At 45.2% G+C, this 15,745-nt stretch overlaps 1 protein-coding gene across 1 annotated transcript; it reads right to left on the reverse strand.

Annotated features, from left to right (window-relative positions):
• Positions 1-560: 560 nt before the first annotated feature.
• LOC133399305 (immunoglobulin-like domain-containing receptor 1) lies at positions 561-13,510 on the reverse strand. Its single transcript, XM_061670764.1, has 9 exons — positions 13,285-13,510; positions 8,865-9,035; positions 4,915-5,064; positions 4,224-4,343; positions 3,966-4,112; positions 3,396-3,521; positions 3,133-3,314; positions 1,887-2,492; positions 561-1,735 (listed from the first exon to the last, which is right to left on the reverse strand). Exons 1-9 carry the CDS (start codon positions 13,328-13,330, stop codon positions 1,697-1,699), a joined length of 1,587 nt encoding a protein of 528 aa, XP_061526748.1. The 5' UTR covers positions 13,331-13,510; the 3' UTR covers positions 561-1,696.
• Between the last annotated feature and the right edge of the window lie 2,235 nt (positions 13,511-15,745).

Here is a 15,745-nt window from a genome sequence, read left to right on the forward strand (position 1 = left end):
AAGCTCAAATGCAACCAATTACCTCCAAAAGTCACATAATTAGAGGGGGAGAGAAAAAAAAATATCCTCGTTGTGAATGTAGCTTTCAGTGACAATGGCAATGAAACGGATTCTGATTCTGAAATGAAGTTCACTTATGTGCAATCGAGCATTAACGTGACGTTTCGGTATTCACACACGTGTTCTGAGGCCCCGGTTTCTGTACAGAGTCTGTTGGAATCTCCAGCACCAAGGTGGCTCTTTCATCCTTCAGGTGTGGCCCTCTGTGACTGGTTTTGGTTTTGGTTTTGATTTAAGGTTGCTGACCCCTACTTGGAAGCGGCTCCTACATGCACAGACGATCTTCTCTGTACAACTATTTATGACGTGCACTCGATGGGTCACCTTCTCCACATCTTCTGATGGATTCATTTAGATTTCGTTTTTAAGGAAATAGAAAAATAAAATCAAACTTTTGAGGTATGTGTATCACATGAAGGTCAATTCTTAGTGCATTTTGAGCAAAATCTCTAACATACTCGTTTGACCCCGTATGGGGATCCAGAAAAAGTCGAAAGCTTGTATGTGAAGTTTTTATTACTCAAATTCAACGAGAAATAATGTCGAGAAGACGCTTGAATTATCAAAAATTGTCTTACACAAACTTAATGTGCTTTACAAACACACACAAAAAAGGTTCATACTTCAACATTTGCACCGGTAAAATTGGATCCTAGAAATGACAATGAGAGAAGCATCCTTGATTTCCCACAAAATGATACGTTAGCTACAGTACAGCATGTCAATTACTTACACTAATGGATTTTACGTACAACTATACTAAAAAAGCTTCATCATTGTAATTTAAGGCTTCACAGAAATAACTGCACACAATTAAGGCAAACAAATAAACATTGTGTAGCTTTAAATAATTTCAATATAATATAGCAGTTGTAATATTTTGGTGAGTCATCCAATCCTACTAACCCTTTAAGAGCTTTATTACCCTTCCTACTTTTTGTTGGCATTTATAAAATAAAGACAAAGTTGGTCACTTCCTGGAGGAAAAAAAACAAAGACAACTCTAAAAACAATAACTTCAATAACTATGGAAAGCATTTAGTCAATAGCCTAGTGGTACTAGTTGTTAACCGAGTAAGAGTAGGCCAAAAGTGGGACTCATAGTGGGGGGGGAAAAAAACACGACTAGTCCGACACTGTTGTTCTACTAGTGCGCTGAATTGTCTTCCGAGTGAGGACAAAGAAGGTACTAGTACAGGAACAGTTAGCTAGATATCAAGGATTTTGAATAAATGCTCAAACGGCTTTCTTAACCAGCAGGCCGTCAACATTCCCCAAGGTTCTAATTTCATTGACGAACCAGCCGAGGGCGTTCATACATTTGACGTACTGTGTATTTTAAAGCAGTTCTATGCTACCGGGACCTATTTCTACGCGCCCAGGCTGAGTGGAACGTTTTCTCTGCTACCAGGGTTATTTCTGTGCTTCCAGATGAAGCCAAATACTTCACAAGTGTATTTCAAGCATATATTTTCTGAACATGTATTGGGCAACACAAATCTTATCCTGATGGCTCGCTCATAAGGTATTTCAAATTTACCAGGAGTTTGACAGCAAGGCTGCTAACAACTCCCAGTTCAAGTGAGGTGTGCGTGCGCTCAGAAACAGAGGTCAAAGGGCGTTTTCACAGCTCCGCTCAGATGACGACGCTGGTGCCACTCCGAGAGCTCTTAACCTGAGAGAGACACACTAACTTTAGATCCATTTTTCTCAAAAGCTGGAAAAATGTGATTGATTTTTGTCTTTTTTTTTTTTTATTTTAAAAATCAATCCAAAAAAATAATAAATTATGAAGTGCAACTGAACTAAAGCAGTGTTTTTCTTACAGAGTAGTGTTCGTTCCTCCTTGGTCCTGGTTTGTTTCCAGGCTCGTACTCTGTGTAGCTAGGAGGTTTCTCACCCCAGCCGCCGCCGCCGCCCCCTCTCCTCCCTCCTCCGCCCCCTCCTCTCCGACTCATGTCCTCATCATCAGAGCTCCATGACCCTCTTGGTCGACGTGCTCCCGGTGGGGCATAGTTTCCTCTGGACCTGCTGTCAAATAGATCATCCCTGGAACGGGATCGAGAGGGGTCCATGCCTCCCCGTGCCCCGGCACGCGACCGCCCATCCAACGACTCCTCGCTGTAGCTCCTCGGAATGCCTCTGGACCGTGGAGGTGAGGGATAGCGTCGACCCAGTGTCCTGCGCTCCTCGCGGGGTCCGAAACCGCCACGGCTGCTGTCGCTGGAGCTCGGGGGGCGAGTCTTAGGCGCGGGGGGCTGCACTCGGCCCGGTTCACGTATTGGTGGGAGGGTGATGACGCGGCGGTCTGATGGCACCTCACCGAGTCCAGATATCATGCTGGGAGGCCCGGCTGAAAAGGGGACACTGACGGGCATGTGCTGGGGAACAGGTGGAAGCTGTTGCATGTGAGGGGGTGGAGGCGGCTGCACCTGATGGCAGGAAGACGATTTATAATAAAAAAAAAATTAAAAAAGGAAAAGGTCAATATGAACAAACTTCTGCACACAATAATATTATATATTATAATTACCACATTTGTGCTAATTTCCGTTAGCCCATCTATGTTTTTTGCATTATTTCTTAGAATTAGCAGACTGGCAGACTTTTGTTATTACATGGTTTGGTTGAACATTTTGTTGTTTAAATATATACTGTTTATTTCTCTTTTGTTTTACTGTATGCGTCAGGTTTACAGTAAACTTCAAGTGGGAGTGACAAATAAAAAGCTGGAGGCAAGCGCGCTTTGGAGAATCATGTGCGCGAGAGTCTTCTTTCTGTTTCCACAAAGTAATAATGTTACACAGGTCAGAGCAGCCACCAAGGAATACTTTAAAGTGTGTTTTCATAAGTTTAAATGTGTTTGAAGTGTGTGCGAGGGGTTTAAACTATATATCAATATATTTTGATATGGTCTCTATGTATGGCAGTGTCGAGAATATACAGTATCTCCTATGATAAACGGGGGTCAATTTATTTATGCAGGTCTGGGTTCCAATTGAGTGACCAAATTGCTAGTTATGAAAGTTTGTGAGAGCTTGGTTTGAATGGCAATAACAGTACGGCGCATACCTGAAGCAGCGGACTGCTCACGTCCAACCCCCTCACCTGACTCTCCATGTAGTCAAGCATGTGATTGGTGTTGGCAGGTGTGTGGCTGCCGTGGATACTAGGGGCCGGTATGCCGTAAGCTGAGGGCTGTGGCGGTGGCAAGGGCATGGGCTTCATATGCATGCTCTTCCCTGACACAGATCCTATCGGGACAAATCACAGTCCCAAATGAGCAGATTACAAAATCAAAAGTATCTTTCTTGCAGTGCGTGTTGTAGACCTACCTGCGTATAGCATTGGGTTCATTTGAGAGGAGGGAACATGACTCATCGGTCCATAGACGGGCTGTCCTCCCATCCAGGGAGCCATAGCCCTCTGAGCCTCCTTCATCATACGATGCTGCATTACCGCTGAAAGACAACCACAGCAACGGATTTACTCATTTACAAACGGGTAGGCAAAACATATGATCGTACAGTAACTCAGATCATCCGTCTGTATGGTCTATCCTCACTACCAAAGAATATTATATACTTTGGGCAGAGTTAGCTAGTAACACACTATATTTCCTCCATTCAGTGGCAGTTTTTGTTGTGGGGCGACATGGGGCAGTTGCCCAGGGCGGAAATTTCCAAGTTAATTGAATTACTGATGCTGGTCGTAAGCCTAAGCGCTAGAGGAAGATCCTGAACATTCAGGAGAAGATACAAGTCCTGGACATGCTTTGGGAAGGACGCAGTTACGCCGCCGTTATATTGAGAAGACGACGAGGGTTGTGTCAACTCTCAACGTAATGAGTCCATCTACTAGGAGCCAATGTAGTAGTTTCCCTACAAAATATCAAGCCCGACTACCTTTTTCTGGGCAGCAGCACTGCTGTGGGCAGCAGGGACAGCGCACATAGCAACAGCACTTCTGAGGACAACACTGGCAGCAGCAGATGCCAAATAAGATGATGAGCAGCAGCGCTCCGATGACGATGAAGAGAACAGTTAACCAATCTGAGGGCGGTAGAGGAAGTGTCACCTTCACCAATGTACGTCCAAAGAAACGGTAACAACGACCTCGGAACAAGTCCCTGGACATTTACAATATATGAAACGTTTTCTTACGATAAACAATCAGTTTGACTTCTTTGTCATTGTCTCCAGTGGTGTCTCCAGGTGCGTCAACGGCACAAAAGTACACACCGTTGTCCCACCACATCACTTCATTGATGACCAGATCAGCATCTGTACAAACACAATTGTTCAATAATTAAGAACAGTCGAGTAGAAGTTTAGACTCAGAGTCACGGTTGTTAACAAGAAGTCCAAAGGCCTTGGCTTCATTTTCACAATATTTGATATATTTCCAGGCTGTTAAACATCTAGTCCAAGTCAATCAGGTTTATTTCAGTTGTTTATTTTCACCTCCCCTCTCAAAAAGATGCACAAATAAAATCAGTTAAGTTGCACAAATTCTAGGTCACATTAATGGTGGAAAAAGTTTTCAAATGATTTATCTTGGTCAAAATTCTTTTACATCACAAAAATCTCGCATTTGAACAAGGGTGTGTATACTTCTTATGTCCACTGCAGCCTTGTTCCTGTTTTTGTAAGCTGCCTGGTGAGCCTACAGTATTGTGATATTTAACAAGTAGAAACAATACAGTATAAGATTTCTTGGTTACTCAGTAGATGGCGAAAATTGGCGAAATAATACAGTTATTTTCGGTGTAGAGTGAAGAATAACATCTGTGAAGCAATTTGATGTTCTTAACGATACTTTTTCAAAAGCAAACATGCTGTGGGATGAACTCACCATTTGCGATGGAGATCTTGCGATTACGGTATTCTGCGCCGCGTGTCGCCTCATTGTTTCCTCTCTTTTGAATCACGGTGCGAAGCGTGCGCTGGCGATCGGGACAGTCGTTCGCTGGATCCTGCCCCAACTGAAGTGCTGACTGGTAAGCTACACACGCACACAAAAAAGGAGAGATCCATAGGTTATCATATCTGCAGCCATCAACGGTACAATGATCAAATCTCCTCTCATGAAGCTGGAACTGTGCAAACACCACAATTCAATGTTTAATTTGTGCACAACAAACTGTGAAATACAGTGGTGCCTTAAGATAGAAGTTAAAACATTTTCCCAGACCACGCTCGTAACGCAAAACACCCATATCGCAAATCATCTTTGTCCATTGAAATGAATGGAAATGCTATTAATCCGTAAAAATTGCGTTTTCATCAAGGAATACTAATATAAGAACAAATGTAATTTGTATGTCATAGAAACAGAGTAATAGGATAATTAAATAGAAAGTAAAACATTAAACAGTTTGTGCACCAGGATGCAATGCTGCATTCCTATTCAATGGTTTTATCTTACTTACAGAGAATAGGGGCAATACATATACGAGGTAACTACGGCCACTTTTCATACTGCAAAAAACAAAAACGCCACTAGGAGTCCATCAGGTAGGTTATCTTGAACACACTAATCAGCTAATTGTAAAGTCTAGTCTAAAAAAAATGATAGAATTAATGATATTGTCGAAGAAAAATGCAGCCCTATGGGGGGGGCACAAGTCAGTGGAAACTGTAGGCCGGTCCCAAGCCCGGATAAATGCAGAGGGTTGCGTCAGGAAGGACATCCGGCTTAAAACCTTGCCAAACAAATATGAGCGTTCATCCAAAGAATTCCACACCGGATCGGTCGTGGCCCGGGTTAACAACGTCCACCTAAGAAGAAGTGGGACACTGCGAGGGAGAAAAGGATCTATACAGGCTGGCCAGACAGAGGGATAGAGATGAAAAGGATGTGCAGCAGGTTAGGGTGATTAAGGATAGAGATGGAAATACGTTGACTGGTGCCAGCAGTGTGCTGGCTAGACGCAAAGAATACTTCGAGGAGTTGATGAATGAGGAAAATGAGAGAGAAGGGAGAGTAGAAGAGGCAAGTGTGGTGGACCAGGAAGTGGCAATGATTAGTAGGGGGGAAGTTAGAAAGGCGTTAAAGAGGATGAAAAATGGAAAGGCAGTTGGTCCTGATTCTGATTCCTGTGGAGGTATGGAAACATCTAGGAGAGGTGGCTGTGGAGTTTTTGACCAGCTTGTTCAATAGAATTCTAGTGCGTGAGAAGATGCCTGAGGAATGGAGGAAAAGTGTACTGGTCCCATTTTTAAGAACAAAGGTGATGTGCAGAGCTGTGGCAACTATCGAGGAATAAAGTGGATGAGCCACACAATGACGTTACGGGAAAGAGTAGTGGAGGCTAGACTCAGGACAGAAGTGAGTATTTGCGAGCCACAGTTTGGTTTCATGCCTCGAAAGAGTACAACAGATGCATTATTTGCCTTGAGGATGTCGATGGAAAAGTACAGAGAAGGTCAGAAGGAGCAACATTGTGTCTTTGTAGATCTAGAGAAAGCGTATGACAGAGTACCCAGAGAGGAACTGCGGTACTGCGTGCGGAAGTCTGGAGTGGCAGAGAAGTATGTTAGAATAATACAGGACATGTACGAGGGCAGCAGAACAGCGGTGAGGTGTGCTGTAGGTGTGACAGACGCATTTAAGGTGGACGTGGGACTGCCTCAGGGATCAGCCCTGAGCCCCTTCCTTTTTGCAGTGGTGATGGATAGGCTGACAGATGAGGTTAGACTGGAATCCCCGTGGACCGTGACGTTTGCAGATGACATTGTGATCTGCAGGTGGAGGAACAGTTAGAAAGATGGAGGCATGCACTGGAAAGCAGAGGAATGAAAATTAGCCGAAGTAAGACAGAATATATGTGCGCGAATGAGTCGGGTGGTGGGAGAAGAGTGAGGCTACAGGGAGAAGCGATAGCAAGGGTGGAGGACTTGAAATAGTTGGGGTCAACCGTCCAGAGCAATGGTGAGTGTGGTCAGGAAGTGAAGAAACGGGTCCAAGCAGGTTGGAACGGGTGGAGGAAGGTGTCAGGTGTGTTATGTGACAGAAGAGTCTCTGCTCGGATGAAGGGCAAAGTTTATAAACCAGTGGTGAGGCCAGCCATGATGGACGGATTAGAGAGCGTGGCACTGAAGAGACAACAGGAAGCAGAGCTGGAGGTGGCGGAAAGGAAGATGTTGAGGTTCGCGCTCGGAGTGACCGGGTTGGATAAAATTAGAAATGAGCTCATCAGAGGGACGGCCAACGTTGAATGTTTTGGAGACAAAGTTAGAGAGAGCAGACTTGGATGGTTTGGACACGTCCAGAGGAGAGCGAGTGAGTATATTGGTAGAAGGATGATGAGGATGGAGTTGCGAGGCAAGAGAGCGAGAGGAAGACCAAAGAGAAGGTTGATGGATTTCGTGAGGGAAGACATGATGGCGGTTGGTGTTGGAGAGGAGGATGCAGGAGATAGGCTTCCATGGAAAAGGATGACGTGCTGTGGCGACCCCTAACGGGACAAGCCCAAAGGAAAAGAAGAATGATATTGTCAAAGAAAATTAACAAAATATTTCAAGAAAGGGAAGGGGAGTATAAATTCAGAGATATGACACATTTTTGAATTAAAAAAATGCAGAACCACAATAAAAATAAATAAATGAATACAAAATCAAATAATCGAGTGAGACTATGGAACAGACTGAGTGAGGAGCTGAAACAATGTCCAAACATCAACCAATTTAAAAACAAATTCAAACAAATGCAAATACAAAATATGAGGAGGAAGTAGTATCAATTACCGGTATATCATTATTATTATATGGGAGAATAAATAAATGCATATATACAGTGGGTACGGAAAGCCCGCATGGAGTTTGCTAAAAAAAAAAAAACACCTGAAGGACTCCAAGATAGTGAGAAATAAGATTCTCTGGCACTGCTCATCACCTGTCCAATACAGTCCCAACAGTGAAGCGTGGTGGTGACACCATCATGCTGTGGGGTTTGGTTTTCAGCTGCAGGTACAGGACGCCCGGTTGCAATCGAAGGAAAGATGACTGCGGCCAAGTACAGGGATATCCTGGACGAAAACCTTCTCCAGAGTGCTCAGAACCTCAGACTGGGCTGAAGGTGCACCTTCAAAAAAGACAATGACCCTAAGCACATAGCTAAAATACCGAAGGAGTGGCTTCTGAAAAACTCTGTGACTGTTTTCGAATGGCCCAGCCGGAGCCCTGACTTAAACCCAACTGAGCGTCTCTGGAAAGACCTGAAAATGGCTGCCCACCAACGTTCACCATCCAACCTGACAGAACTGCAAGCGGGAATGGCAGAGGATCCCCAAATCCAGCTGTGAAAAACTTGTTACATCATTCCCAAAAAGACTCACGGCTGTATTAGCTCAAAGGGGTGCTTCTACGAAAAACTGAGCAAAGGGTCTGAATACTTATGGCTGTGTGATATTTCAGTTTTTCTTTAATAAATCTGCAAGAAAATTCAACAATTCAATTTTTTTCCTGTCAATATGGAGGGCTGTGTGTACATTAATGTGAAAAAATGAACTTAAATGATTTTAGCAAATGACTGCAATATTAAAAAGAGTGAAAATTTAAGGCGGTCTGAATACTTTCCGTACCCACTGTATATTATATAGGTATAGGTGTGTCCCCCCCCCCCCCCCCTTCTTCTTCTTTTATGGTTGTTTTCGTTTTGTCTGGAATCACGAAAAAAAGTTACTAGCGAGGACAAAGAGCACACTAATAAACCGGAAACTGGATATCAACGAAATACTCAAATGGCTTTCCATAGATCTCCCGCTGGCATAAAAGATGAATAGATCAATAAACATCTCTCACCTGTGGAGTAGTACTCCAGCACGGGGTCCTTGCAGAAGGACTTAAACCTCCAGGTGACCAGAACATCTTGGAGGGGCGCCGACGTGGAGAAGTCACAGCGCAGGGTTACTGAAGCAAACAGAGCAGTGCTGCGCTCCAGCTGGGGGACGATCACTTGAATACACACCGACACTGGAAAGGTAAGCCAAACACACAATGACGTATGTATGCCAAGCAGAATGGAAAATCCGGATCCCTTTCACTCCGGAACAGTTTTACTGTGTCACGGTGGAGTTTTTAAGCTTCCGCTGTGGTATTATAATTGAGCTTTATTGAGAATCAGACTTGATCATTCGAACAGAACAAAGTTTCTAGACGGGAGCGAGAAACAAAAGACAAAAGACAAAGCACTAATTGTAAACAGTTACTATGACTGCCAGGTCCCCGACTGGCGGTCATTGGCCCTACCCCGTGTATCAGCGCCCCCCGGTCGTCTTGCATTTGTGTTTAGTGCTAAATATGCGTGGGAAGTGTTGCCTCATCTTTATGCCAGATGTAAAAGCCACAGGGGGGGGAAACCTATGGTCAATTTCTATGGAAAGCAGGAATTTGGGAAATATTCCATGGGAATTAACGAGCAAATCGGGGTCATTGTTTTGGAAATGCATCACATTCAAGCATAAATATGAACATTTTGTTTGATCAAAAGCAGACAATCGTGCAAAATATATAACGCTCCTTGCCCACATGCGAGGGCATAACAGGAGCGAGGCACCACAGTTTACGAGTGCGCTTTTCCCAGATACGACCCGCCGTTTGGCAAATTTTGTGAGCAATGATTTGAGTTACGACCCTAAACGGCGGCAGCGAGCTTCACAACATCAAGTAGCCTGGCCGATAGCGAACGCGTCTTCAAATAAGAGGCGGCGTGTGCTTGCTTCAAGCTGTTCATTGCCATTCCTAATTCATGTTGACTGCAAAACTAAACATTAAACACAGAAAACTACTCGTTGTGCATTTGACCAAACCACATAACTTTGCCTTAAAAAAGGTACGGTAGCTTAATGCTAACACACACAATGCAAAACACCATAGACGTGCTAACGAAACTATCACTGATGCCGCGGTACAGCATCACATTATTATTTTGAGGGATCAAACCATATTTTAAATTATAATTCGTTTTTTAAACAACCAAGAAATGTGTAAAATCACAATACTTGGTTGTAATGTAATATGTTAATGAAAAGAGAGACTGTTTATATTTTTTTATTAGTTTCTGATTTGTGTAAAGAACAAATACTGTATGGGGTTGATTCCAAAACAATGATCTATGGTTTTAATCCATTTTTTATTTTGCCCCAAAGGAAACATCCAAGGGTCCTGTTGATGCATTCAATTAAAATTAAAAATGCAATCAAAATGCAACCAAACGTGATGAATTATATTACTTTGAGACATTAATTGAAATAGTTACACTACCATTCCATTTTCAACAGGGTAACTTGTAATTGTAACCAATTACTTGGATTTCCAAGTAATCTTCCCAAGACTGCATGGAAGTCAAGGTACCACTCTGCTGTAGCCGAACTGTTCCATTTCTCGTCATTTCACCCGAGCGGCAGCGTAGCTGAATCGAGCGTGTTACCTAAATTTGGCCTCGCAACGCAAATTAAAGGAAAAAAAAAAAAACTACAAAAAAAAAAAAGACCAATTGATGGCTTCAAACTCGAAGTTGAGGCACTCGTTAGTTAAGGTACCACTGTAGTTGCATGCATTATTATTATTATTATTATTATTATTATTTTTTTTTAAATCAGGATTTTGCTCAAATATATTTCCCCCAATTCATCCGGCGTCTCAGGAGGGGGAAGCAGTGCACCATCAACACTGTGTATAGTGGGGACGGGGCGCTGCTGACCTCGACTCGGGACGTTGTGAGCCGGTGGGGAGAATACTTCGAAGACCTCCTCAATGCCACCGACACGGCTTCCCATGAGGAAGCAGAGTCTGATTTCTCTGAGGCGGGTTCTCCTATCTCTGGGGTTGAGGTCACCGAGGTGGTTAAAAAGCTCCTCGGTGGCAGGGCCCCGGGGGTGGATGAGATTCGCCCGGAGTTCCTCAAGGCTCTGGATGTTGTGGGGCTGTCCTGGTTGGACATCGGGGACAGTGCCTCTGGATTGGCAGACTGGGGTGGTGGTCCCCCTTTTTAAGAAGGAGGGTGTGTTCCAACTACAGGGGGATCACACTCCTAAGCCTCCCTGGTAAGGTCGATTCAGGGGTGCTGGAGAGGAGGGTCCGTCGGGAAGTCGAATCTCAGATTCAGGAGGAGCAGTGTGGTTTTTGTCCTGGCCGTGGAACAGTGGACCAGCTCTTCACCCTCGGCGGGGTCCTCGAGGGTGCATGGGAGTTCGCCCAACCAGTCTACATGTGTTTTGTGGACTTGGAGAAGGCGTTCGACCGTGTCGCTCGGGTGGTCCTGTGGGGGGTGCTCCGGGAGTATGGGGTACCGAACCCCCTGATACGGGCTGTTCGGTGCCTGTACGACCGGGGTCGGAGTTTGGTCCGCATATCCGGCAGTAAGTCGGACTCGTTCCCGGTGAGGGTTGGACTCCGCCAAGGCTGCCCTTTGTCGCCGATTCTGTTCATAGATTTTATGGACAGAATTTCTAGGCGCAGCCGAGGCGTAGAGGGGGTCCGGTTTGGTGGCCTCAGTATTGCATCTCTGCTTTTTGCTGATGACGTGATTCTGTTGGCTTCATCAAGCCGTGATCTCCAACTCCCACTGGAGCGGTTCGCAGCAGAGTGTGAAGCGGCTGGGATGAGAATTAGCACCTCCAAATCCGAGACCATGGTCCTCAGTCGCAAAAGGGCTGGCGTGCCCTCTCCGCGTGGGGGGTGAGATCCTGACCCAAGTGGAGGAGTTCAAGTATCTCGGGGTCTTGTTCACGAGTGAGGGCAGAATGGAACGGGAGATCGACAGGCGGATCGGTGCGGCGTCTGCAGTGATGCGGACTTTGTATGGGTCCGTTGTGGTGAAGGAAGGAGCTAAGCCGCAAGGCGAAGCTCTCGATTTACCGGTCGATCCACGTTCCTACCCTCACCTATGGTCACGAGCTGTGGGTCGTGACCGAAAGAACGAGATCCCGGATACGAGCGGCCGAAATGAGTTTCCTCCGCAGGGTGTCCGGGCTCTCCCTTAGAGAGAGGGTGAGAAGCTCGGTCATCCGGGAGGATCTCAGAGTAGAGCCGCTGTTCCTCCACATCGAGAGGAGCCAGATGAGGTGGCTGGGGCATCTGATTCGGATGCCTCCAGGACACCTGAGGTGTTCAGGGCACGTCCCACCGGGAGGAGACCCTCAGGGACGACCCAGGACACGCCGGAGAGACTACGTCTTTTGGCTGGCCTGTGAATGCCTCGGGATCCCCCCGGAAGAGCTGGACGAAGTGGCCGGGGAGAGGGAAGTCTGGGCGTCCCTGCTAAAGCTACTGACCCCGCGACCCGACCTCGGATAAGCAGTAGAAAACGGATGGATATTTCCCCCAACTATATTTTACTTCCCTAAGATACAGCCTTTAATTTGGTAATTTCCTGGTTTTATTTCCACAAATTCTTATTAATTCCCATGGAAATCCATCCATCCATTTTCGCTTTATCCTCACAAGGGTCACTGGCGTGCTGGAGCCAATCCCAGCTGTCATCGGGCCACCCCGAACTGGTCGCCAGCCAATCGCAGGGCACATACAAACAAACAACCATTCACACCTACGGGCAATTTAGAGTATTCAATCAACCTACCACGCGTGTTTTTGGGATGCGGGAGGAAAACCGGAGAAAGCCCACGCAGGCACGGGCACAACGTGCAAACTCCACACAGGCGGGGGCCGGGATTCGAACCCCGGTCCTCAGAACTGTGAGGCGGACGCTCTAACCAGTCGTCCACCGTGGTCGCTCCCATGGAAATTCCTGGACTTTTGCAACCCTATTCGGAGCAAAATAAAAGGAGTATGGTAAGAATGCAACAGCGAGTGTTTTGCTGAAACAACACTGAGCTCATCCTCCAGTGGCCCAACCAGAAAAACAGGTGACACAGACAAAGGCACAGGAAGTGAAACCAACCAACAAACATCAAGGTGGGTGGGATGAAACCGTGCAGTCAACTCCAAAATCAGCTCTTTCGGACATATTGCAGGATGCATATATATTAAATCACCTCCAAAATTGGTTTCAATTACATTTGCAAAAGGCTCCTCGTGATTAATAAAACAGATCACATATCGTGCAAGCAAATGTCATCCTTTGAAAGTACCGCGAACCGGGTAGGGCGAGCGTATGACCCCTTGAACAGATTTATATGAAATGAAACAATCATAATAATAATATTAAAATAACCCACAACATTTCCACTCCAGATAGAGAGAAAAAAAAAGTGTTCCGTACCTTTTAGTAGCGACGAGAGGATACAGGCGACCAATAATCGCCGCATGGTGTAAAAACGGCGCAGTAGACTTAAAAAAAACAACAACCTCTTTTTAAAACGAGAAGAAAAACCGTACAAAATAGACAAAAAGTATTATGAAGTGGTGGTTTCAAGCCGTATTCGTTGGCCCCTCTTGAATGGTGCAGTATGTGACTGAAGTGAAGTCACTGGGCTCAGCCGCGAGGCCACGCCCCGAAACAGGTGAGCGCTTCCTGTGCGGTGACGTCACGAGGCGTGACTGCGTTTCGGAGAATCATATACGGTGGGAATATTGAGCGAGATTTGGAAAAATAAATAAATAAAGTTTTACCTTAAAAAAAAAAAACTGGAATAACTAAAGACTGGAAATCGTGTTGGCTTTTTTCGTGCAAATAAAATAAAATAAAAAAATAAATTCAAAACAAAGTGAGAGAAGTCATTTTCAAAATACTTCATAGGTGCTAACCTGTAAAGACCAAGCTGTTAAAATATGATATCAATATTTACACACACTGATATTTCTTTCTGTGGTCTTCTTTCTTCTTCCAGACGCTGTCTGGCTGAAGCCACGAGGTGTCAGTCTAAACTAGCAATTCACAATCCAAACGGTTTTCTTTCCACCACCACAACACGCGGATAGAATTCTCTTGAGACTTGTTTCTACTTTTAATGCTCTTTTTTTTATTATCATTAATTTATTATTATTTTTTTTTTAACGCTACAGAGCTTAACACATAGCATGGTGGAAATGCGCACATGGGCCAAAACTATAATCCCCTTGGTAAAATAATGAAATAAAGGTCTTGTCCAAAAATTAATAGCACGCCACTGATAGCCTGTCTGACATTTCATCCTTAATCCATGCTTCAGAGAAAATCAAAGTGTCGTTTTATTTGCTACTTTGTAGAAACAACGGTGCCTTGATAGGCATGTTTTTCAGATATGACCCATCTCTTGGCCATTTCGAGATACGAAACGCAATTGGGGATATGGGTGCCCTTCAGACCCCCCACCGCTAGACGGCGCCAACAAACTTCACAACATCTGGCCACCATCAGTTCACATTGGTTTCCTTGTAGTGGAAAGGCAATATGAGTTGCTTTGCCAACTGCCAATAGACCCCACAGAAGAAGGAGAACAAGCGAGGACCATAACATTAGATGCAGTTGTCTTTAATGTTTGCAGTTTCCATGTTTGTAGGTTATGCAAAGAACAAATGTTATTACTGTTTTTTTTTTTTTTTTTACAGTACAATACTGTTCAGTGCATTTTTTTCTTATTGGAAAAAAAAAAAAACCTAAACATTGAAAACGAATTTCGATGCTTCTTGGGGGGCCTGGAACAGACAAACTGCATTTCCAGTCATTTCAGTGGGGAGCAATGATTTAAGATATGAGCGTTTTGAGATACAAGCGTGGTCACGGCACAAATTAAACTCATACCTGAAAGCACCGCTGTACAGTACTTGTTTTTGCAGGTTCAGATCTCGCGCCTGTGTCGAGGTAGCCTCCGACCTGCGTTTGACTTCTGTTCCGTATCTTCAGTGTAACATCATTCTTATGCTTGATTCTGTCAATGTTTGGAGACTCTGCCATGACCTCTCCAAGACAGGTGCATGTTTCTATGGGAACCTGTGCAAATGTGCTGGGATCACAAACAGTTACTGGGACAGTTTCAAGCTCCCCTTTGAAAACTGCTACCACTCCATCCATTTTCTACCGCTTATCCGAGGTCGGGTCGCGGGGGCAGTAGCTTTAGCAGGGACGCCCAGACTTCCCTCTCCCCAGCCACTTCATCCAGCTCTTCCGGGGGGTCCCGAGGCGTTCCCAGGCCGGCCAAAAGACGTAGTCTCTCCGGCGAGTCCTGGGTCGTGCTCGGGGACTCCTTCCGGCGGGACGTGCCCGGAACACCTCACCGGGGAGGCGTCCGGGAGGCATCCGAATCAGATGCCCAAACCACCTCATCTGGCTCCTCCCGATGTGGAGGAGCAGCGACTCTACTCCGAGATCCTCCCGGATGACCGAGCTTCTTGAACTCCTCCACTTGGGGCAGGATCTCATCCCCGACCCGGAGAGGGCACGCCACGACTGAGGACTTTCCCGACTGAGGACCGTGGTCTCGGATTTGGAAGTGCTGATTCTCATCCCAGCCGCTTCACACTCGGCAAATAAACAATAACACACCGGTAAATCTAAAATCCATTTTTAGTAGACATGGGTCAGATTCAACCCGGAACAGCCTTACTTGTATGCGAAACACCTTTTAGCACCTGTGTAAAAGAATTACATTTTGTGTGTGTGTGTGTATTTTGGAACGCTTTAGGGACCGTCATCAAATATCAGGGTGCAAAAAATGACACCACTAGTGGACAAAATGTTATTAGTAAGATATTAATTCTACTAGTCGTCTTTCTAGTGAGGACAGAGCACATTAATACACGGA

Source organism: Phycodurus eques, chromosome 2 (genome assembly GCF_024500275.1).
Source record: "Phycodurus eques isolate BA_2022a chromosome 2, UOR_Pequ_1.1, whole genome shotgun sequence".
Classification (NCBI taxonomy): Eukaryota; Metazoa; Chordata; class Actinopteri; order Syngnathiformes; family Syngnathidae; genus Phycodurus; species Phycodurus eques.

Coding starts and splice junctions, on each gene's coding strand:
- LOC133399305 (XM_061670764.1), bottom strand. CDS start 13,330: ATGCGGCGATTATTGGTCGCCTGTATCCTCTCGTCGCTACTAAAAG. Junction 3,522..3,965: donor GTGCTGCTGCCCAGAAAAAG/GTAGTCGGGCTT, acceptor GTTGTCTTTCAG/CGGTAATGCAGCATCGTATG. Junction 1,736..1,886: donor GGAGGAACGAACACTACTCT/GTAAGAAAAACA, acceptor TGTCTCTCTCAG/GTTAAGAGCTCTCGGAGTGG.